Raw genomic sequence first — 24,460 nt, forward strand, 5'->3', positions numbered from 1 at the left:
TACTAAACCATTTAGAGTATAAGAATACAAAGAAGATATTATGAATTACTACCTCTCAGGATATTTCTCGGTTTACTCTTAGGGTCTATTTAAGATACATGTTTACATATTCCTTGTCATGAGCTAAGGCATCTTAAATAATGTTTTTTTAAAAAGCACCCCCACTCTAACCAAAACTATTGAAATACCTACTTTCCCTAAAAGGGTTGTTTTTACTAAACCATTTAGAGTATGAGAATACAAAGAAGACATTTTGAGCTTCATTTTCCAGGTTTCAAAATTATTTTAAAAAGTTAAAAATCTAAAAAGTTAGAGAGAATTAAGTAAATTGTAATTATTATTTGCATAACATCTTTTTATTACTAAAAATCTTTATGATAAGCATGTGTGAGACACCTAGGTCAAAATGACAGATTCATTTACACCATTAGGGGGCGCAATAGCGTCATAAGAGTCATTCCTCCATTCGCCCTATATACAGCAGTGAAAATCGACCTTTTTGATTTTTTAAGACCCTCCCACTGCCCACAACAACATTCAAAGGGTTCCTATTTACAATTTCTAGTTTCTACCCAGTAAAATATTCCACAGCTTGGCATAACTAGAAAGATGTATAGTATTTTCATAATAAAAAAATATCCAAACACTACCAAATATCAATTGTTTTAGTTAATTTAGCTTTTTTTTAAAGCTTGTCTTGTCTTATTTTGAATAATTGAAAAAGTCAAACCCCCCCCACCCCGCAAGTCTTGACTGATTAAGGTTTCATTTGGAGAATGACAATAATGTAATCTATTAGTAACATTTACATTAGATTAAGTCAGCATATAGTCAGATTCTCAGATCACAATAAACCTCAAATTCCAGTTAAACATAGTTTTTGGGAATTCCTTCCCAGTTCCAGTTCGGCACCAGGAATTACTGTAAACATAATGCAACCTATAATGAATTAAATTAAAAATGACTAATCCAATACAGAGAGTGAAAGTGGCTCCTGATACAGGAAGTGTCATACAAATGAGATGGAAGGACTCAGTGTTATCTCATCTGAAAGATACTGTAACTGTATTGACCCTCAATAAATATATAATTTAACAAAGTCAAAAACAAAATCGAACACGTACAGCAAACAACTTCACTACAATCGTAACAACAGGATGTTTTCGGTGTCACCCTTGGCCCTTTAAATCTGACATTGTGGTTTACAGTTAAGTATGTCAGAACTAAGATCAAATAATCATTAACTATAATATAAAATTGCATGGTTAAACAGTGCGTTTCCATGTCTGTCAAATGTCAAACAGTTACCATGGCTCCTATAGCAGTTTAAGATGAAATGACGGTGGGAAATACTTTGGTTTCCTGTTCCACATGACAGCCTTTTAGCTTTCCTTATGGGTAACATCTGTGTGACACCACTGACGCAAGAAACAAAAGCTGCAGCAGACCAAATATTAGAAATGCACCAGAAATGAAACTTTGTTTATTTTGCACACATAGAAACGTGTAATTTATTTATTATAATAACAGTTGCTTAAAGTCAAAGTCTAAGGTGTGTTTCTATATTGGTTTGGTTGAAATGCACAACTTGAATGCAATAATGTGCTTCACATTTTTTTCTCATTACCCCATTGTGTGTATTTTAAAAGATGGCACAATTCTGCACAAATGGAAATAACTGTTATAGACATTCAGCGCTGTCTTAACAGACATCTGACCTTTAGAAATGTCAAACCATCTGATATGCAAGCCTCCACTTAGTCTCAGATAAAAGTCATTTCTTACCTTCTGGCCTCTCTCCATTAAGGTCCAAAGGAAAGTTTCTGCATCTTACTTCTGTCTTTATCAACTTACAGTGAAAGTAAGAGTAATTTTCTGTAGTATGTCAGATAAATAAATGTTATAAATAGACATCCACTGGTGTGTGAATTTATTTCCATTATTACATTATATAGGACCTGGTGTGTTGGATTTACAGTTCATGCCGTGAACGAGTTGAAATTAAATTAAGATCTGTTTAAAAAAAAATGTTGGCACTGACAAGAGAAAAACTGTGTAATATCTCCCCCACAGAAAAAGTGATTAACCATTAAGTCACATAAACAATTTCACTTTTAACTTTGTACAGGAAGTTAAACAGAACGTAAGCGTCTCACAGAAGCACACTGATATATTCCTAAAACTAAAACTATATTTCAAGGTTTCGTCCAAAAATGAAACACTATCTTTCTTCCATGATGCAAACATGTACAATTTGTACAACGAAAATCAATGGGGATGATGGTGATTAAAGTCCAAGTGTCATACAAACAATTAAAAAAAATGCTGGGTTATTTTCAACCCATCCTGTTGTTAGATCAAAAAGGGACAAACCCAACCACTGGGTTAAATTAACCCAGAAAATGTTTACGCAAAACAATGGATTAAAACAACCCAGTATTTTGGGCTGTAACCTTGATATATTTAATATGGACTAACGTCATGTCAAAGATTGAAATCAGTGATTGAAATTAAACTTTGATGCTCCAAATTTCATGATTAGATTATGTTTTGTTTAATTTAGGCATGAACTTTAAACCATAAAAAGATCCAAAAATGAAAATGAAAATAAGACAATATACACTCTTAAAAATGCAGTGTTATTTACAATCCAGTGTTGGGTTTGAAGAAACAAACCCAATCCGCTGGGTTAAATTACCCAGAAAAAGTTGATATTTGACCCAACAATGGGTTAAAACAACCCATGATAGGTTAAATTACAGGCAGGGTTGGGTAAAGATACATCAAAATGTATTTTAAAATAAAATAAATAGTTTTAAGTGTATCAAAATAAACTACAAAATACAGCACCCACAACATGTATCAAAATAAACTGTATTATGAAAATACTAAAAAATACTTTTACATGGGAGCATAACATTTCTTTGCAAACCTTTCATCATTTGGAATATTTAATCTATTGCTTCACCATTACATTGACTCTGTTTGAGTCATGCAAAAATCTGACATATGCAACCGGTAACGAAGGGCCTACTTTGCATTAGCAACACACACCAATATCGTGGCATCAAAATCCCAGTTGCTATTGTTGTTATACAACACTAAAACACTTTATGTTTTTTTGTGCACAACCAACATAGGCTGAAAGTAGCATGCTAAACTATTTACTAAAACAAACACCAAAACTTAACATGTTAAAAATGATAGCAAATTATGCAAAAAAATGATGAAAAGCTGCAGCCTGCACGTTTCTTATCTTGACCACCACCTTTTACTTGCATAAATAGCTTTAGGCAATGTTTTGTGTTCAAATTTTTCTATTTTATTATTATACTTCATGTTTTGGAAGCAGTGAGCCAAATTTATTAATCAACCCTGCTACCTTATATCCCCCTTTATTAATAATAATCTACGAATAAACAAATTTGAAGCTAATAATACAGCTGTAACTTTAAACGCTCTACTTCGCCACGTGTCATTGTGCTATGAGTTCATTTAAACCTCTGTGGATGTTGTCTGTCTGGATATAAAGTTGCATTGCATATGCAAACAACTAACATTACAAAGGTCAGTAGGAACATTGCTGCTCACTTTAATTGAAAAACTAATGCACTGCCATTCACGAGGGCATCTGTTTATGCAAACTGAAAAAGTCAAAGTGACAGTAAGGAGGAAGCAGACGGTCTCTCTTTGTTTTGCTTCTGTCTTTTGAACTGCTAAAATAATGCTCAACCCTACAGACGTTCCCATTAAGCAAAAACCACTGAACTACCTCTGAAAAACAAATACAATCTCTCATATGCTGTCAAAACAATCATTGTGTGCACGTGATGAAATCTACTAAATGTATTTAAACCCAAGCATAATATGATTGTTGTAAGGTGCGCTACACAAATGAAGTACACAGGTAAAAAGTATGGACACAACATTTTTACAAATTACAAATTTCCTCCGAGCAGTGAGTGACAGAGTCTATCTGAAAGGTGGCAGATATGCATCACATGGTTAGAGGAACTATGTGCCTTTGGGACCTTTGACTCACTTCACATGACTACACCCATAAATACACTATAGGTTAACAGATTGTTTAGGCTGAGCTATGTCTGTTATGGCTAACAGATAGCATCAGACATATATGAGATAAATGGAGGGCTGTTATCTGGCATTTTATCTTTCTTCCCTGCGCCGCATCTATTGGTTTCGTGCTACTGTGAGTCTCACCTGCATCTTTGGCCACGAGACCCGTGTGTGGAAACGAGGGGGTGGGAGAGTACCAGCTGTCTCTGTGGCCGGCCGAGTTACTGAACTCCCAGCGTTTCTGCTGCAACTGCTGCAGCCAGTAATGCATCACCTGCCTGTTGGGTGCCTGCGTGCAGGAAGAGGAAAGAGGCAGTGTGAAACCAAAGCTTTATTTTGGCGTTACGGTATACCAGCAGTCTTGAGAGGAACAGGGTCAGGTGTGTATGTGACTGTCTCCTTTGAGAACCATCATGCTTGTTTCGGTCTCAGTTCCAGTTTATGATCCAGTGATGATGGTGTGGTTGCACCTTTACTGTGAAATACATTAACAACGCAGGAGCTGCAAATACAAAAAAGTCTGATAACAATTAACAAATGATTCCCACAAACAGTAAACACAAAAAGTATATTTTAGTGATGCACCGAATGTATGGAAACTGAAGCTATTCGTCTGAAAATAGCAAAAAGTCGAATAAGTGAAAATATTTTACCGAAATATAATGATGACACGATCAAAAAGCAAAAAGCAAAGACTAATGGTGCGTTTACACCAGACGCAAATAGACATCCTGCGGCATGAATGACGCAGCGCAAATTCAGCATAGACTAATAGTGCGTTCACACCAGATGCGAAATAAGCGTTCTGGGCGTTTGATGCGCATAATGCGTAATTCGTGCGAACCATGCGAGTTGAAAAATCTGAACCTTGGTGAATATTCATGCCACGTTAACCAATCAGGAGCTTGCTCTAGTAGTGACGTGATTACAACAGCGAGCGGAGGCAGAAATATGAAACAACAATGGAGGACAAAATCATTGTCGCTGTATGTGGACCCCCAGAGCTGTACGACACATCTCCGTACTTTTATAGAAACAGGAATAAAATGTATCTTGCTTGGAAGAAAGTTAGTGAAGAGGTCGGACATTCACGCTCTTTGCTAAATTTAAGCTATATACAGCTCAAATTGAGTAAACAGCATGATCAATGTCTCAATGTATACTAGGGAAGCACGATATATTGGCTGACATATCGTTATCGGCCAATAACTGCTTATTTTTAATATTATCGGTTTTCGGTCTGACAGCAAAATTAAGCCGATAAATGAAAGCCGATAAATGATGGATTATTTTGGTTTGTTGAACCACTTCACTTGCTCATTGCTGGCCATATGAAGTTTTGATTGGTGCTTTCTGTGACATAGCATGAAGATGACACGTGTTGCGGGCTTAAGAAGAGTATGCTAGTCTAGCGCAAAGACAAGATGTCCGCGGTCTGGGAATTTTTCATTGTGAAAATAATATGAATATTTATCTGCCTATATATATCGGTTATCGGCCCCCAAATATAAAGAGTTTTCGGTTATCGGTATCGGCCAAAATTTCCATATCGGTGCATCCCTAATGTATACACACTGAGACTACAAGCTAGCTAAAGCCGGCAAATTCAGCGAATTCAAGTTTAAATTTCACGTACGAATAACGCAAATTTTACATGTGAATGACGCAAATTTCACGTGCGAATGAAGCGATTTAACTTAAAATGTTCAACCGTCCGCAGTTTCGCATCATCAATGCAGCGAGCATGTCGGCAGTGTGAAAGCATTTTAAAGTTTCTGAGAAGGAATTTTTGGCTGAATAGTCACATTTAAAAGGCAAATTTATATCAAACCTGATGGCATTTTACAGTTTTGCAATTGCTCTTTATTACCTTGTCCGTTTAGACCTATTTGTGGATGTACTGTATGAAGTCGGTCCTCAAGTTCATACAGGTGTAGCTCATAACGTCAATTAAAAACATAACAATCAGAAAGTGACAATTTTTTACTTTCATTATGATGTCGCTATTATATCATTTGACACCGAGCATATTTTTCATATTCATTTTTTTTTACATAAAGGTATGTCATGATATATAATTTAAATGTATTAACTTTTAAGTGTGGGTAAATTGTTTAAAACTTTATGAAGGCACTATGGGGTGGTGTCCTGGACATGACTTAGCTTAAGCCAGGACAAGGCCTTAGTTTATTTAAAAAATATAACTAGTTTGAACAAACATGACTTACAATAAACATTACTTGTGTGCATTTTGAGGCAAAACAAAGGGCTCTGATGTATTCTAATGGGTTATACACACCAAACGCGAGTTCAACGATTTGCGTGAGTAGATTACATACAAAGTCAAAGCAAAGACGCAATCAGACGTGTCCTCGTGCGGGGCGATGCGAATGACGCGAATTGGGCGGCTTGATTGCCACGAAAACACCCGCTATGCATGGCAAAGTTAAATCACGCGAGTAATCTAGAGCGAGCAACGCGATGCTACGCGTTTGGTGTGTACCTAGCACACGATACGGTATGTCAGTGCAAGTTGTTGACAGCCCTTACAATTATTTTAGTCTAGGACTAGTCTAATCCCTGTCCGGGAAACCACCCCTCTATGTTTAATAACGCAGTTTGCCTGGACTTTTGTTTAGTATTTAACATAAGGCAATAACAAGCCACAGCCTTGGACCTTGGACGAAATTCCTAATGCACAGAACAGGTCCGAACAGGCGTGCTAATACTCTTTTGAATACATTTCTTTCAACCAATGAAGTAACAGGCAGTGATGACAAACATATTCAGTGTGACACAATCAGCTAAACTGCAGTGTCACAAAGGTCATTGGTCTCTATAGCTGCTGTATTATTATCAAGTGTATTACATTTTTAAAAACATTGATATCTACTTACAGTTCATTTAAGCATTTCGGCAAACACTTGTATCCAAAGTAACTTCCTGAGCATTCAAGGTACACCTTATCAGTGTTCCTGGGAATCGAACCCACGAGCTTTCTGCTGCAAAAGCAATGCTCTACTACCAGTTGAGCTACAAAACACTCACATTTACAGATTTAAATTAAAAACCTGTTTTTTCTAATCTGGTAAAGAGGACCAACCAAATGCACAGCTCTTGATCACAACAAAAATCTTGTGTTATCGTCTGACATTTTCAAGTCACGAGACAAGAGGTTCAGAGCAACAATGAACTAAGGGGCGGTTTCCCGGACCAGGATTAGCTTAATCCAGGACTAGGCCTTAGTTTAATTAGGAAATATAACTAGTTTTAAATAACATGCCTTACTAAAAACATTACCTGTGTGCATCTTGAAGTAAACAAAGGGCCATGATGTATTTTAAGATCTGTAAGTGAAAGTTGTTTTCAGTTTGGAGAGCTCTTAAAAGTGTTTAAGTCTAGGACTAGTCTAATCCCTGTCCGGGAAACCGCCCCTAAGTGTTTAATATCTAGTGTGGTGGTGCGTTTAAAATGCAGTCCTATACATTGAACTCTGTGTACTTTGAATACCTCTACATTTGGTTCTTAGCTATTTCTGGGGTGGTACTATTTCAAAAAGCAGCCTACCTTTACACCTAAAGATGTCATGTACTGCAAGTAGGTCATAGGTACATATTAGTACCTCAAAGGTACATTTTGGTATAAGGTGTGTATACATATCTGTACCGAATTGGTACAAACTAAAACCTGCTGCGCTAGTGACAGCCTGGGGCTATTTTTTCTGACAGTGTACTGTAAAAGTTACAAAGGTACAATGTTGTTCAGTCATGACTCAGTTCAGTCATGATCTTTCAAGTTATTAAATACAGTACAAATCTACTAACAAGAAAAATATTGCAGTGTACTTATTGTAGTAGCCTATTCAGTATAGTCAACTTCAGTAAAAATCAGTACATTGTTGTATATTACAGTAATCTATGGTGAATTGATAAACTGTTTTTCTAAACAATAGCATCTTCTAATCCTACAATCAAGAATTTTACTTCAGTTTACCATAGTAAATACTAATGTATACTAGTTTTTATATGGAGAACTGGCTATTTGCTTTGTTCTTGTTGACAGATTTATGTGTAAACCAGACATCTGTGAAGTGTATCTAACAGTTACCTTAAGCAGAAACTCCTTCCCCTCAGTGCGGATCTCAAAAAGCCCTTCTTCAGCCTCGACATCATAGGTGAAACACGCATCTCCTATCTCAATGTGTCCTAGCGGAAGGGCGTCTTGTGGTGTTTTAAAATAATATAAGTAACACCGTCTCGGGTCGTACACAAACCAGCGCGTCTTGAACCCTCTGAGCGGCCCCTTCACCGTTAGTTTGTTTAGATAGCCGCATAATTTAGGAGCCTGCTCCGTCGTTACATCGCAGTCGGTCACATCCAGAGACTTGGTCGCCAGGAACCGAGAGCTCCTGTTGGGATTGGCAGCGCTGTCATCCTCGTCTTGCATCGTTCTCGCCACTTTCTGCTTCTCTCTCTGTCGGCGGGCACAAAGTTTCCATCCGCGTGACGTCACGTGACTTCCATTCTCGTGCCGCGGCGAATGGCCTGATGGGAAATGCAGTATTGAAATACGATCGCGTTTACAGAACTAACCTTTGTGGGAAAACACTAAAATGAGGATCTATTTAATGCATCTGAGCACAGTTAAATATAAAACGTCCTCTCCAGCAAAAAATAAATAAAACATGTTGTTGTTCAATTCGGTGCATACGATTTCGAATTTCGTATAGATAAAATGTAGGGGTAATTAAAAATAGTAATAATAAAAAAATTTAAGTGAAATTTGAAGAAGAATATACAAAAAAATATTAAATTACAAAAAGTATGGGTGGGGTTGGGGTAAAAAAACTTTTTTCTTGATTCTCCTGTTTCTGTATCCTGTTATTTTTGTAAAAGTTAATAAACCTATTAAAAAAATAAGTAAATTATTAAAAGTAAAGTATAAAATAATAGTAGGCTATTATATTAAAAATATATTTAAATTAATCAAAAATTATTTAATACTTTTTTTTTAACAAATAATTGCACATATGATTCTCCTGTTTCTGTATCCTGTTATTTTTGTAAAAATGAAATAAACATATTAAAAAATAAATAAATTAATAAAAAGAAAGTATAAAATAATAGTAGGCTATTATATTAAAAGTATATTTAAAAATGATTTAATACTTTTACATTTTTTTATAAAAAAATTAAAAATGTAAAAAAATAATTTTAAAGTTTAATTTTTAAACTTTTTAATTTATTATTATTATTATTTTTTTTTTTTTTTTTACAAATAATTGCACATATGTGACCCTGTCTGTATAATCCTTGCTAAAGTCTCATAAATTCACATTGATTTTAATCTTTGACATGACCTTATTCAGTAAGATTTATTTAATATATCAAGGTTATATTTTCACAAAATATTCTTAACATTATGAATGATTTTATTTTACAAATAAATCACAAAAAAGACTTTGGCTGGGTTTTCATGTTTTATGTGATAATACATTATTATGACATGTTAATAATAATAATGACTTATAGCTATTATATACACACAATATATTATTTGATATATAATATATGAATTACTACCTCTCAGGATATTTCTCGGTTTACTCTTAGGGTCTATTTAAGATACATGTTTACATATTCCTTGTCATGAGCTATGGCATCTTAAATAATGTTTTTTTAAAAAGCACCCCCACTCTAACCAAAACTATTGAACTACCTACTTTCCCTAAAAGGGTTGTTTTTACTAAACCATTTAGAGTATAAGAATACAAAGAAGATATTATGAATTACTACCTCTCAGGATATTTCTCGGTTTACTCTTAGGGTCTATTTAAGATACATGTTTACATATTCCTTGTCATGAGCTAAGGCATCTTAAATAATGTTTTTTTAAAAAGCACCCCCACTCTAACCAAAACTATTGAAATACCTACTTTCCCTAAAAGGGTTGTTTTTACTAAACCATTTAGAGTATGAGAATACAAAGAAGACATTTTGAGCTTCATTTTCCAGGTTTCAAAATTATTTTAAAAAGTTAAAAATCTAAAAAGTTAGAGAGAATTAAGTAAATTGTAATTATTATTTGCATAACATCTTTTTATTACTAAAAATCTTTATGATAAGCATGTGTGAGACACCTAGGTCAAAATGACAGATTCATTTACACCATTAGGGGGCGCAATAGCGTCATAAGAGTCATTCCTCCATTCGCCCTATATACAGCAGTGAAAATCGACCTTTTTGATTTTTTAAGACCCTCCCACTGCCCACAACAACATTCAAAGGGTTCCTATTTACAATTTCTAGTTTCTACCCAGTAAAATATTCCACAGCTTGGCATAACTAGAAAGATGTATAGTATTTTCATAATAAAAAAATATCCAAACACTACCAAATATCAATTGTTTTAGTTAATTTAGCTTTTTTTTAAAGCTTGTCTTGTCTTATTTTGAATAATTGAAAAAGTCAAACCCCCCCCACCCCGCAAGTCTTGACTGATTAAGGTTTCATTTGGAGAATGACAATAATGTAATCTATTAGTAACATTTACATTAGATTAAGTCAGCATATAGTCAGATTCTCAGATCACAATAAACCTCAAATTCCAGTTAAACATAGTTTTTGGGAATTCCTTCCCAGTTCCAGTTCGGCACCAGGAATTACTGTAAACATAATGCAACCTATAATGAATTAAATTAAAAATGACTAATCCAATACAGAGAGTGAAAGTGGCTCCTGATACAGGAAGTGTCATACAAATGAGATGGAAGGACTCAGTGTTATCTCATCTGAAAGATACTGTAACTGTATTGACCCTCAATAAATATATAATTTAACAAAGTCAAAAACAAAACCGAACACGTACAGCAAACAACTTCACTACAATCGTAACAACAGGATGTTTTCGGTGTCACCCTTGGCCTCTAAATCTGACATTGTGGTTTACAGTTAAGTATGTCAGAACTAAGATCAAATAATCATTAACTATAATATAAAATTGCATGGTTAAACAGTGCGTTTCCATGTCTGTCAAATGTCAAACAGTTACCATGGCTCCTATAGCAGTTTAAGATGAAATGACGGTGGGAAATACTTTGGTTTCCTGTTCCACATGACAGCCTTTGAGCTTTCCTTATGGGTAACATCTGTGTGACACCACTGACGCAAGAAACAAAAGCTGCAGCAGACCAAATATTAGAAATGCACCAGAAATGAAACTTTGTTTATTTTGCACACATAGAAACGTGTAATTTATTTATTATAATAACAGTTGCTTAAAGTCAAAGTCTAAGGTGTGTTTCTATATTGGTTTGGTTGAAATGCACAACTTGAATGCAATAATGTGCTTCACATTTTTTTCTCATTACCCCATTGTGTGTATTTTAAAAGATGGCACAATTCTGCACAAATGGAAATAACTGTTATAGACATTCAGCGCTGTCTTAACAGACATCTGACCTTTAGAAATGTCAAACCATCTGATATGCAAGCCTCCACTTAGTCTCAGATAAAAGTCATTTCTTACCTTCTGGCCTCTCTCCATTAAGGTCCAAAGGAAAGTTTCTGCATCTTACTTCTGTCTTTATCAACTTACAGTGAAAGTAAGAGTAATTTTCTGTAGTATGTCAGATAAATAAATGTTATAAATAGACATCCACTGGTGTGTGAATTTATTTCCATTATTACATTATATAGGACCTGGTGTGTTGGATTTACAGTTCATGCCGTGAACGAGTTGAAATTAAATTAAGATCTGTTTAAAAAAAAATGTTGGCACTGACAAGAGAAAAACTGTGTAATATCTCCCCCACAGAAAAAGTGATTAACCATTAAGTCACATAAACAATTTCACTTTTAACTTTGTACAGGAAGTTAAACAGAACGTAAGCGTCTCACAGAAGCACACTGATATATTCCTAAAACTAAAACTATATTTCAAGGTTTCGTCCAAAAATGAAACACTATCTTTCTTCCATGATGCAAACATGTACAATTTGTACAACGAAAATCAATGGGGATGATGGTGATTAAAGTCCAAGTGTCATACAAACAATTAAAAAAAATGCTGGGTTATTTTCAACCCATCCTGTTGTTAGATCAAAAAGGGACAAACCCAACCACTGGGTTAAATTAACCCAGAAAATGTTTACGCAAAACAATGGATTAAAACAACCCAGTATTTTGGGCTGTAACCTTGATATATTTAATATGGACTAACGTCATGTCAAAGATTGAAATCAGTGATTGAAATTAAACTTTGATGCTCCAAATTTCATGATTAGATTATGTTTTGTTTAATTTAGGCATGAACTTTAAACCATAAAAAGATCCAAAAATGAAAATGAAAATAAGACAATATACACTCTTAAAAATGCAGTGTTATTTACAATCCAGTGTTGGGTTTGAAGAAACAAACCCAATCCGCTGGGTTAAATTACCCAGAAAAAGTTGATATTTGACCCAACAATGGGTTAAAACAACCCATGATAGGTTAAATTACAGGCAGGGTTGGGTAAAGATACATCAAAATGTATTTTAAAATAAAATAAATAGTTTTAAGTGTATCAAAATAAACTACAAAATACAGCACCCACAACATGTATCAAAATAAACTGTATTATGAAAATACTAAAAAATACTTTTACATGGGAGCATAACATTTCTTTGCAAACCTTTCATCATTTGGAATATTTAATCTATTGCTTCACCATTACATTGACTCTGTTTGAGTCATGCAAAAATCTGACATATGCAACCGGTAACGAAGGGCCTACTTTGCATTAGCAACACACACCAATATCGTGGCATCAAAATCCCAGTTGCTATTGTTGTTATACAACACTAAAACACTTTATGTTTTTTTGTGCACAACCAACATAGGCTGAAAGTAGCATGCTAAACTATTTACTAAAACAAACACCAAAACTTAACATGTTAAAAATGATAGCAAATTATGCAAAAAAATGATGAAAAGCTGCAGCCTGCACGTTTCTTATCTTGACCACCACCTTTCACATGGATCAATTTTCTGGTCTGTGCAAACTTCTAGGCACCAATCAGAGGCCACATTTCTATGATGTCAAGACTTCTTACTAAGTATTTTACAGTATTTTAAACTGTAAAGTATTTTGATACAAAATACAAAGGCATTTTCATCAACCCTATCAAATACAAATTACAAAAAATACAATTTTGTATTTAAAATACGTATTTTATAAAATACTGCCCATCACGGCTAACAGGCTGTGTTTGTCTCTTTTTGACCCAACATTGGATTGAAAATAACCCAGCATTTTTTAGATTGTAGAAAGGATCCATCGTATGATGCCATGGGCTATGTTGGGTTCCCCAAACCCTTTAAGTCGAAGGTTCTTAAAAGAAGCATTTCTAACTACTTTTTGTGCATCAGATGGGTTTTGTGAACATTTAAAGAACCTTTATTTTAATGCATATGTCACAAAGAGGTTACTTTCTACTTAATAAGTACATTCTTAGGGTTTTTATTTGAAAAATGTTTACTTCACTACATTCCCCAATCCAAAGAATAATAACATACTTTTTACTCCATAAATACAAGTTATTGTTTTACATTTAATACCTTAACATGGTGCCCACTGTAGACTGCGAGTTGCCTGCAAAAATATTAATAGCCTTAATGTTAATATTTATATATATTTTTAAATTAGCTTGGCTTCTTTCATGTATGTTAACATATTAAAAATGATAAAACCAGAGTATACTACTTAAGTATTTTAGTTACTTTTTCTAAGCATCTGTGCTTTATCAGTGTTTGTCTTGGGAAAAAATTACTTTACTAAAAAATGTTCACTACATTCTAAAGCATAGAATCATACTGTGTATTCCTTTAATATTGCATGTTAAAATTGATTTATTACATAAATATTGTGTAATTTTACTTTCTTGAGTAAAAGTATGAAAGTACTTTTTACTTAAGTAAAAAATGTACTAGATGTTTAATGTACTTAAATATTAAATATAAACCAAAAACCTGAAAATATGAAATGCAGTGGAGTATAAATTATGTTAATATGCTTTGGAATGTATGTTTTCCAAAGAAAAACACTAATAAAATACGAATACTTGAAAATTAGAAAGTAAAAATACTTAAGTACTATACACCTCTGGATAAAACATATCAACAAGTAAAATAAAATAAAAAATCAACAAGTACCACAAAGAAGTTTTATGTAGACTAAAGTAGCCATCCAGATTGTTTTATCCATTGTGATTGTCCTTGTAATAATATAAATATATATAATATAATATAAATGTAATATAAGGTATTAAATGAAATTTATGACAATTGTATAAACAAGTATGAAACTAAGCTTGAGTGTAGTGAAGCAAAGGTTTTTTTCTGATCAAGTATACCTCAAAATGTATACTTTAAAAAATACTTTTATACCAGGGTTTTTCAAACTTTATGATGAGAAAAACACCCAAATATTATGAACCTTTTGGGATGGACCCCCTATTTTTATGTAACAATACTTTAATTGGCTACACTGATGCTGAGTACAGCAAATATAATATAAACAAATTTGAAATGTAAGTTGCATAAAATTATAAATAAACTTAATAAATAAAAATTCCTAATGAATTAAATGTGCAATGTTTTGTCTTTTTATCTTTACCATTTTATAGTCTAAAGCAGGGGTTTTCAAACTGGGGTCTGGGGACGCCCAGGAAGTCTCCATGTGGTTCTAGGGAGTCCCCGGACCCCTAGTTTGAAAACCCCTGAAATTATTTTTTAAGAACCTTTGACTAAATGGTTCTTTGGGGAACAAACATATTTTTTCTATTACATTACGGTTTGTTTACAGCACCTTTATTTTGAAGGGTACAAGTACAACACCCAATTTTTTTTTTTGCTTGTAAACTGGCTCTTTTTTGAATGAAACCATATAAATTGCATGTAGTTGTTTATGTTAGGGGGGATTACCATATTGTGCCAGTCTATCATAAAAGATAAAATACAGTAAACTCTTCCCTTGAGCACCTAAACCCCGGTGATGTACAGTACAATAATCCCACTCCACTGTGACGAAGAGACCACATTTCAGACTCCAGATGGAAGATCTGAAGAAGAACCCTGTTCACGTGTGACACACTGAATCTATGGAGGCCGTTGTCCTACACGTGGAGGGTGGGGGAATAGATGAGAACAACCTGTACAAACCACAGATCTACAGTAGATACACTTTAACCATGATGACTCAGCCATGTTTTGCTATGAATGATCCTTTATGCAGAGTGGACAGGTTAACAACAACTCTATGCCAACATGATGCAATTTGGGGCGCTGATTTTTAATGCATTGTATATTTAAGGTACACTGTAAAACATTTCTGTAGAAATTACAGTATTACTGGGTATTACTGGCAACTAGCTGCCAGTAACTTAATGTAGATTTTACATTTATGTTATTTACTGACAACAGTTTGTTCAATCTTAAATAAATATGAAACATTTTTAGACTTTATCTTCTACAGCAAGTTACTGGCAACCAGCTGCAAAATTACAGCAAATTTTTCAGAATCAAATCAAATCTACAATATTGAAATATATACTGTAAAAAATGCTGCATGACGTTTAAACAACTTCATTATGCAAGTCAGTTCAACATACTTTTTTAAGTTTTGACTTGTGATAAGTTGGCATAACTTGAACTCTAAAAAATGCTGGGATATTTTCAACCCAGCATTGGGTCACAAAAGGACAAGCCCAGCTGTTGGGTTAAATTAACGCAGAAAATATTTATATTTGACCCAACAATGGGTTAAAAGTACTCATTACAACACAAGGGGCTGGACTCTTCCCTTTTTGACCCTACACCGGGTTGAAAATAACCCATTTTTATAGTGTAGAAAAACAAGTTGAAATCTGATTTGCTAAATTAAAGTAACATAGAAACATACGTTTATATATTTTTTACAGTAATTTACCGTATGATTTACCACTGAAAATGCTGCCTTATTAAGGGTTTAACTTACTTTGATAAGTAATTGTAAACATATGTTGTCATGACTTATTGACATTGTTCACATATTTTTTATAATGCAGGTCGGAAAAATTATGTTTAGCAATTTAAAACAGTATACCTATTCTTTTATAATTAAAGATATTTGGATGATACCATTTGTTTGTGCCATCTTACATTACCCTGTAAAACATTTCTGTAGAAATTACAGTATTACTGCGTATAACTGGCAACTAGCCGCCAGTAACTTACTGTAGATTTTATATTTATGTTATTTACTGGCAACAGTTTGTTCAAAGTTAAATAAACATTAAACATGTCTTCATCTTCTACAGTAAGTTACTGGCAACCAGCTGCATAATTACAGCAATTTTTACAGTGTACATTAGCAATGTTTTTGTTTTAAATCTCATTACAACTATGGCACAAGAGTACAAATACTTTTTAGTACACTGTAAGAAATTACAGTATTACTGGCAGCGGCTTTCCAGTAATTTACTGTATATTCAAATGTATGTTATTTACTGGCAATAGTTTGCTTAAAGATAAATGAACATTAAACATTCACAAGTGGTTGCCTTTAGAGAGTAAAATTATAAAAAACAGCCTCATATGAAGCATTTTGGGGAAAAAAAATAAAAAAAAAGATTGATGAGGATTTCTGGTTTCCAGAATGCTTCGCATGAGGCTGCTTTTCAATAATTTTATTTTGTAAAGACAAAGACTTGTTAATATTTAATGTTCATTGTTCTTTGAACAAACTGTTGCTAATAAATTAGATAAATATAAATCTACAGTAAGTTACTGGCAAACTGCTGCATAACTACAGCAAATTTTTGTACAGTGATATCATAAAGTCTCACTGTGTTTTCATATTTGCCAGTGTGGTAGTCATTTCTTCAAGCTTACATGACTTCCTGCAAGTATCTTATCCACTGCTATAAACAGTAACATGCGTGTGTATGTGTGTGCAGTCAGACCACATTTCTTTCCTCTGTACCGTTCCACTCTCTTCAGGAAACTCTTACCTGCAATCTGTTTGAGACTGTTTATTTTTTTCCCTCCCCTTATTCATGAGCTAAGCAACTTGCCCTGCGCTCAACACACTTTTTTCCAAACCCTACATGGAACATTGTGTGAGTGAGGTATATCAGTTTTGTAACCGTCAGCACACCTTCACAATGTCCTCTCATCTTTAGAAGTTTATCGGCCGTGTGAGAGGCAAAGGACGGTTTTAATCTTGAGCAACATGACACTCAAATCACACTGCACGCATCAAGGCATGCCTACAGGTACGTACGGTGGACGCTGTTCTTTGTTATTGTACTTGAGACCATTTGAAGGATTTAGCATTTATTATTTATGGTAATATTAACAATTATTTCAAAATTATTTATTTTAGGATGGCGGTCGAATATGAGTATTTTTTGTTTACATTTGCATGCCAAGACATTGTATAGTGGTGTCAAGGAAACAAAAATACTTTACAGTAGCTTATGAAATGTGACCCAGATAAAGTAATTTTTGTGATTTAATGTTTTCCTAAAATCATCTCAAATATTGAAATCAATGTGAAATCAAACTTTGTTGCTATTTGTCTTATGATTCGATGACAAATGTCACAAATGTTTAGTTTAATTTAGGTATGAACTTAATCTAGATGTCTACTTTTTTTGATATAGTCTACTTAAAACCTTTTAATTTTACTTGTTGATTTTATTTTATTACTTGCTGATAATTGTTTAAATGGTAACATGCATAAAATAAGCCAAAATATGTAATAAATAAATATAAAAATGGAGGCTTTTAATAGTGTGTGCTTTGGCGGGCAACTCACAGACTCCGTGCGGGCATCCTGGCGCCCGCGGGCACCATGTTGGAGACCACTGGTATAGAGTGTATGGAGCTATATTCTTTCTGTAAATAATATATATATTTTTAATATTTTGTGAAAAAATGCAGCGGGAGACTTTAGCAAAATTTTCAATTTGCTCATCTGCGATAGATCTCATTTCTGATTTTGATTCCCAGTAGGTCCTTACCCAGGAAAACGTTCATTTATTAGATCAATAAATAAAATTTGCATAACAATTTACAATACGGTTGTATTTTTAACGTTATAGTTAATGCATTAGCTAACATGAATGAACAATATTTCTACACCACTAATTAATCTTAGTTCATGTTATTTATTAATACAATTTTAAAATCAAATTTTGTTAATGTTATAATGCATAATGAACTAGAACAATTGTATTTACTAACATAAGACTAATAAATGCTGAAAACTATATTGTTCATTCTTAGTCCTAATGCATTTACTAATGTTAAGTTTTTACCATGTTAGATTTTTTAAATAAAGTATAATAAAGAAATAACTGTACAATATTGTTTCATAAACCTATAAATTTTGTCTTCTGTCAGGTTCTCTATGGAATAGCACACAGTGTACAAGACAGCATAATACTAAACCACAACACATCTACCTCACCAGAACACATCCAATGGACCAAAGGAGACCCAAACCTCACAGGTTTCACTCCTGTCTGATGTTTCGCTTTAAGGTATGGCCTAAATTTTTAATTTTGGTGAGACATATGCAATGGCCCCGACATTCATACATTTCTAGTTCGTCTGTATAGTAATTCATCACCTTTCCCTTAGCTATATTGCATATATAATTTATACTGATCTAGCTGTAAGGGTCCACCTATTGAAATATGACCGTAATAGTAAAGGGCTACGGAAATGTGATGCACTGATACATCAAATTCACGGAAAATTTACATGACCTCAAAACCCGCTCACATCAGAAAGGCGCATGATACAGAGGTGGTAATGTGTCCAATGTCAAACCGTTTCGCCATTTGCATGATAAACAAGAACAATGGCTGTGTTGAGAAAGCCGCAGGCATTTTATGACGTCGCCTGGAATATAGGCAAATGAGACTGTTGGTGTGGACGGACACTTTTACCAGGTGTACTAAGTTGTCCCTTCTGGACTGACACAGGATCGGGTGAGGATGGACCAGAGATCGTGTGGAGGAGACGTCCAGGGAGAAAATACGGAGAGCAGATTGAGGGAACTGGCCCTGAAGTGGTTCACAGAAACCCAAGCTCCTCTAATTCTCCATAACGGCAACTTTCCAGAATGGTTCCAGGGATTTATCAGCAGAAAGTAAGGAAAGCTTCTGACCAAAAATTGACAAATGTATATGCTTTATATATTGGAACAGACAATAATTTTTCTTCGAAAAGCTTTTTTTAAGGATGAAACAAAATGGCTTTGTGGAATAATTTATGTGCTTGTTTACTCTGGAAAATGAATATAGGGTTATGTGTTTACTTTTCAAAATAATTGTTTTCAGAACCTTAAAATTGGACGTTTAGCTTTCAGTACAAAAATTTTATGTGATAAGTTGGATAGGTCCAGCTATGTTTTATAACTCTCCATTGTGTTGTGTTTCACAGGGAAGCAGAGGAACATCTAAAAGATAAGACCTTGGGCTGTTTCCTCATTCGACTCAGCGATAAAGCTACTGGATACATTTTGTCATATAAGTGAGTCTGTCTCCACACTTAGAAACAATATAAAAAAACATATAAATGTTGTATCTCTTGGTCCTTTTGCTTTACATTTTGCAGCTTGTTTTAAAGGACTAAACGACTACATGTATATATATCAGAAATTTGCATTTCCTTTAGCAAAGAAGGAAGCTGTTAAAACTGCATCATTTTCTGAGGGCAATTATTATTTAACCTTTGCCAGACAGGACTTATCCTATGTGTGTTTGACCTGCCTTAATTTTAAAAACATCTTGTACTGACATATCTTAAAGGATTAGTCCGTTTTCTTGGAGGAATCCAGATAATTTGCTCACCACGTCGTCCGAAATGTTGATGTCTTTCTTTGTTCAGTCGAGAAGAAATTAAGTTTTTTGAGGAAAACATTCCAGGAATTTTCTAATTTTAATGGACCCCAACACTTAACAGTTTTAATGCAGTTTAAAATTGCAGTTTCAAATGACTCTAAACGATCTCAAACGAGGCATAAGGGTCTTATCTAGCAAAACGATTGTCATTTTTGTCAAGAAAAATAAAAAATATGCACCTTTTAAACACAACTTCTCGTCTTCCTCCCGCTGTGTGACGCGCCAGCGCAACCTCAAGTAATATGTCATCACATCAAGAGGTCATGGATGACGTATGCGAAACTCCGCCCCAGTGTTTACAAGTGTAGAGAAAGAGGACCGTTCCGACGTTGTTGTATGTGGATACTAATTAATGTCTTTGTGTCAGTTTATTGTTTAAAATGGTCCGCAAATGTGCATTTCATATATGTAACACGTGACCTTTTGGCGTCATTATGCAATTGCGTGAGGTCGCGCTGGCGCGTCACACAGCCGGAGGAAGACGAGTAGTTGTGGTTTAAAAGTGCATATTTTTCAATTCGCTAGATAAGACCCTTATGCCTCGTTTAAGATCGTTTAGAGTCCTTTGAAGCTGCAGTTGTAGACTGCATTGAACCTGTTGAGTGTTGGGGTCCATTAAAGTCCATGAAAATGGGAGAAGTCCTGGAATGTTTTCCTCAAAAACATAGTTTCTTCTCGACTGAACAAAAAAATACATCAACAGTTTACATGGTGGTGAGTAAATTATCTGGATTTTTTTTTTAATGGACTAATCCTTTAACACATATCAGTACCATTGTTTCAAGATGCACAACAGTAATGTCCTGGATTAATCTAAACCAGCCCTGTTAATAATATTAGTTTGGACTGATTCATATATTTGCTTCAACTGTACATTTTATTCGTTTTAACTGTCAATAATTGATTTTCAGAGGTCGTGATCGATGTCGACACTTTGTCATCAATCAGAATAAAGATGGACGTTTTATCGTGACGGGTGACACAGAGAAGCACGATTCACTAACCAGCCTCATTGAATATTATAAGATCAGACCCATTGAGCCATTTGGAGAATATCTGACAAACTCATGTTGTGAGGTGAATGCTATGTTTATTTTACTTTTAAAAAATTATGTTATTATAAATAATTATTTTTAAAAAATACAGTAATTAATTATTTAGGGTTGTCTGATATTTGAGCCCAATTAAACATTTTAAACTGTATAATATTAAGTAAATATATATAAACTATACTCATATATAATATATTTGCCAAATATTATATAAATAAAAAAAATGCTGGGTTGGTTTTAAACCAGGGCTGGGTCACTATTGGACACAACACACTGTCGAGTTAAAAATGACCCAACTGCTGGGTTGTTTTAACCCATTGCTAGGTTATTGTCAATCAACCATGTTGAAACAACCCAGCAGTTGGGTCATTGTAACCCAGCAGTGTGTTCTGTCCAATAGTGACCCAGCCCTGGGTTAAAAACAACCCAGCATGTTTTAGAGTATACTACAGTGCATAATGTTAATATGATGATATTTTGTATTACAGTCTTCCACAAGTGAGTTGTATGATGTCATTCAAGTGGATCTAAGGGAAAAGCCAGGTGTGAGCGTTAAAGCTGTGAAGCATATTTGGAACCAGCAGGGTGAGGTTTTACAGCCCCCCGCCCTGCCACCCAAAAGCAACAGAAGTATGCAGGTATGATCAAATAAATCTGTATTAATTTCAATGTAATTGTCATAATTTACCTCTTACATGACATGGTTGGACTAAAATAGAAAATGATGTCATAATTTTTCCATTTGCATTTTTACTGTCCTTCGGGTGATTCATCAACAAGATAGTAATTAATCAAAATCAGCATTTTCATTTTTGGATGAACTATTCTTTTAAATAATCTTTGTTGTTTCAACACATGGTTGGGTAAAATATGGACAGGCCCAAATTTTTGGGGTCATTAAAAGGGGATATTTCACAAAACTTTTTTTAAGATGTTAAATAACACTGCCGTGGTTGGATAGTGCAGACTAAGGGGCGGTAATATCCCCTTCTGACATCACAGGGGGAGCCAAATTTCAATCACCTATTTTTTTTCATGCTCGCAAAGAATGGTTTACCAAAACTAAGTTAGTGGGTTGATTTACTTCACATTTTCTAGGTTGATAGAAGCACTGGGGACCCAATTATAGCACTTAAACATGGAAAAAGTCAGATTTTCATGATAGGTCCCCTTTAACCTATAACATTTCCATATTTGACCCAACCATGGGTTGAAACAAGCCAGCATTTTTAGACTGTATACATTTATCATTCATATTCATTATTATTGCCGACACATTGCGACACTTAAACATCTGTGATTGCTTTTTACAGGCAGTCCCTGCGGTGCCGAGAAAAGGCCCTCCTCCGAAAACGCCCTCGGAGGAAACAAACCACACCTCGGAAAATGTGCTCTATACCCAGGTGGACCTGCTGAAGCCCAAAGAAAGAGCAAGATCGCCCACTGAGGGCGGGGACATTTCACAGACAGCTTTTAGGGTCAACCAGGATGGAGAACCCAAAGGCCCGAGACCACAGAAAAGTCAAGGAACTGTATACTCTGAACTCGTAGTGCCAAACTGCAGAAGTCAATCTCTGCCTCTCCTCGACGACGACACTGTGGCAGACAAACATTTCTACGGTCGAAACCAATCTCAGCTCAATAACTCCTCCACTAATCGGTTGCCAGGTCTCAGCACCAGTCTGGATAAGCTATGCAATTCTTCTCTCTACCAATTAGCCGGAACATCTGGCAACCAAATGGTTGGGAAGAGAGCGTCAAAGGTCAACACGGATGATGTTACGTATGCTGAGGTGCCTGCCGAACATGTTCCTAATCACATTGACAACACATACGAGCAGATTCCCGAGTCAAGGCATGCAGCCACAGCGGCGGATAATAGGACACACACTAACACCTACGAGACGCTAACAGACCTCAGACCAAAGCACAACAATTCAGCTCGGGCTGTTAAGGTTAGTGTTTGTGTCATGTATTAAAAATAAAGGGGAAGTGTGTCATTTCTGTGCCCCTAGTGTTAACAAATGGAAATGCTTTTTGAATGGCCTACTTGGGTGTCAGTTCTCGTAAAAATAAAGGTGTTTCACAATGCCATAGAAGAACCACTTTTGGCTTAATGGTTCCATAAAGAACCTTAAAATCTGAAGGACCTTTTTTTTTAAAAAAAAAAAAAAAGGCTCTGTTTGGTAAAAAAAAAATTTTTTTTAGATTTGACCAAAAACGATTCTTCTTTGGCATAAACATATAAAAAAGGAAAAGCTGCTAATATTGCAAATCTCTCAAATGAATTCTGTTGTAATTTAATAACAAACTTCCTTTTTCTACAGGCTGAGAAATGGAAATGGCTTTCTCCGGAATACTGGAAAAAATGATACAGATCGCTACAGGCCTGAATCCCATCATCACGCAGTCATCACAAAATCACACTAAATAAGAACATTAATAAAAAAAGAAATCATTACAACCTATTAACCATTATAAAGAATTTAACATATTTCAGATTATGTAATACCACAAATACTTAAGCTTTATATTTAACATACTGTGCTGTGGATCTTTTGTGTTTTTTGTTTGTTTAATATTTTAATATGTATGTGTTTAATGAATATTTATTAACTTAATAAACTTTAAGTTCTCCTCTTATAGTTCATTGACATTAACTGACAAGAAGTCAACATCGTAACTGGATAATAATAACCAGACAACTGTAGGGTATTTCAGAAATGTGTACCTACGTGTAAAATATAAACTGTCCTGATTCATTCTATATCTTCCTGATTCATTCCATCTAGACGTGTTTTAAATTTTTTGGTTCAAAACAAAAAGTAGCTATTTTCTGAAAGAAAGTGGGGATACGTACAGTATGCGGGTCTTCCACCGAATCTGTGCCATTTGCATGTTGTAACTCGTCAAAATTGAAGTTTATATATTTTTTTAAACACTAAACACACGTTTTACTTTTCAAAATGAGTATTAGTCAATCTCAGGTAACTAGTTTATTTTTTAACATGGTTTCTTAAAGAGACACTCAAAAATCACTCACTTGAAAATATGCTCATTTTCCAGCTCCCCTAGAGTTAAATATTTGTTTTTGGAATCCATTCAGCTGATTGGCGCTAGCACTTTTAGCATAGCTTAGCACAATCCATTGAATCTGATTAGACCATTAGCATTGCGCTAAAAAATAACCAAGTTTTGATATTTTCCCTATTTAAAACTTGACTCTTCTGTAGTTACATCGTGTACTAAGACCGACAGAAAATTAAAAGTTGTGATTTTCTAAGCAGATTTGGCTAGGAACTATACTCTTATTCTGGCGTAATAATCAAAGACTTTGTAACATGATATCACGCACTGCCCGAAAATAGTCCCCTTGGTTACTTTCAAAGTGTGCAT

At 34.5% G+C, this 24,460-nt stretch overlaps 2 protein-coding genes across 2 annotated transcripts; one reads left to right on the plus strand and one right to left on the minus strand.

The window, feature by feature from the left end:
• Positions 1-4,087: 4,087 nt before the first annotated feature.
• LOC141364410 (TBC1 domain family member 2B-like) lies at positions 4,088-8,710 on the minus strand. The gene is made up of 2 exons (XM_073869095.1): positions 8,185-8,710; positions 4,088-4,366 (listed from the first exon to the last, which is right to left on the minus strand). Exons 1-2 carry the CDS (start codon positions 8,521-8,523, stop codon positions 4,088-4,090), a joined length of 618 nt encoding a protein of 205 aa, XP_073725196.1. The 5' UTR covers positions 8,524-8,710.
• Positions 8,711-16,912: 8,202 nt separating this feature from the next.
• On the plus strand, positions 16,913-23,709 carry LOC129433968 (uncharacterized). Its single transcript, XM_055192725.2, has 8 exons — positions 16,913-17,372; positions 18,505-18,644; positions 19,092-19,258; positions 19,552-19,641; positions 20,924-21,089; positions 21,553-21,702; positions 22,378-23,019; positions 23,392-23,709. Exons 1-8 carry the CDS (start codon positions 17,330-17,332, stop codon positions 23,434-23,436), a joined length of 1,443 nt encoding a protein of 480 aa, XP_055048700.2. The 5' UTR covers positions 16,913-17,329; the 3' UTR covers positions 23,437-23,709.
• The last annotated feature ends 751 nt before the right edge of the window (positions 23,710-24,460 follow it).

This window comes from Misgurnus anguillicaudatus, chromosome 6 (assembly GCF_027580225.2).
Source record: "Misgurnus anguillicaudatus chromosome 6, ASM2758022v2, whole genome shotgun sequence".
In the NCBI taxonomy this organism is placed as follows: domain Eukaryota; kingdom Metazoa; phylum Chordata; class Actinopteri; order Cypriniformes; family Cobitidae; genus Misgurnus; species Misgurnus anguillicaudatus.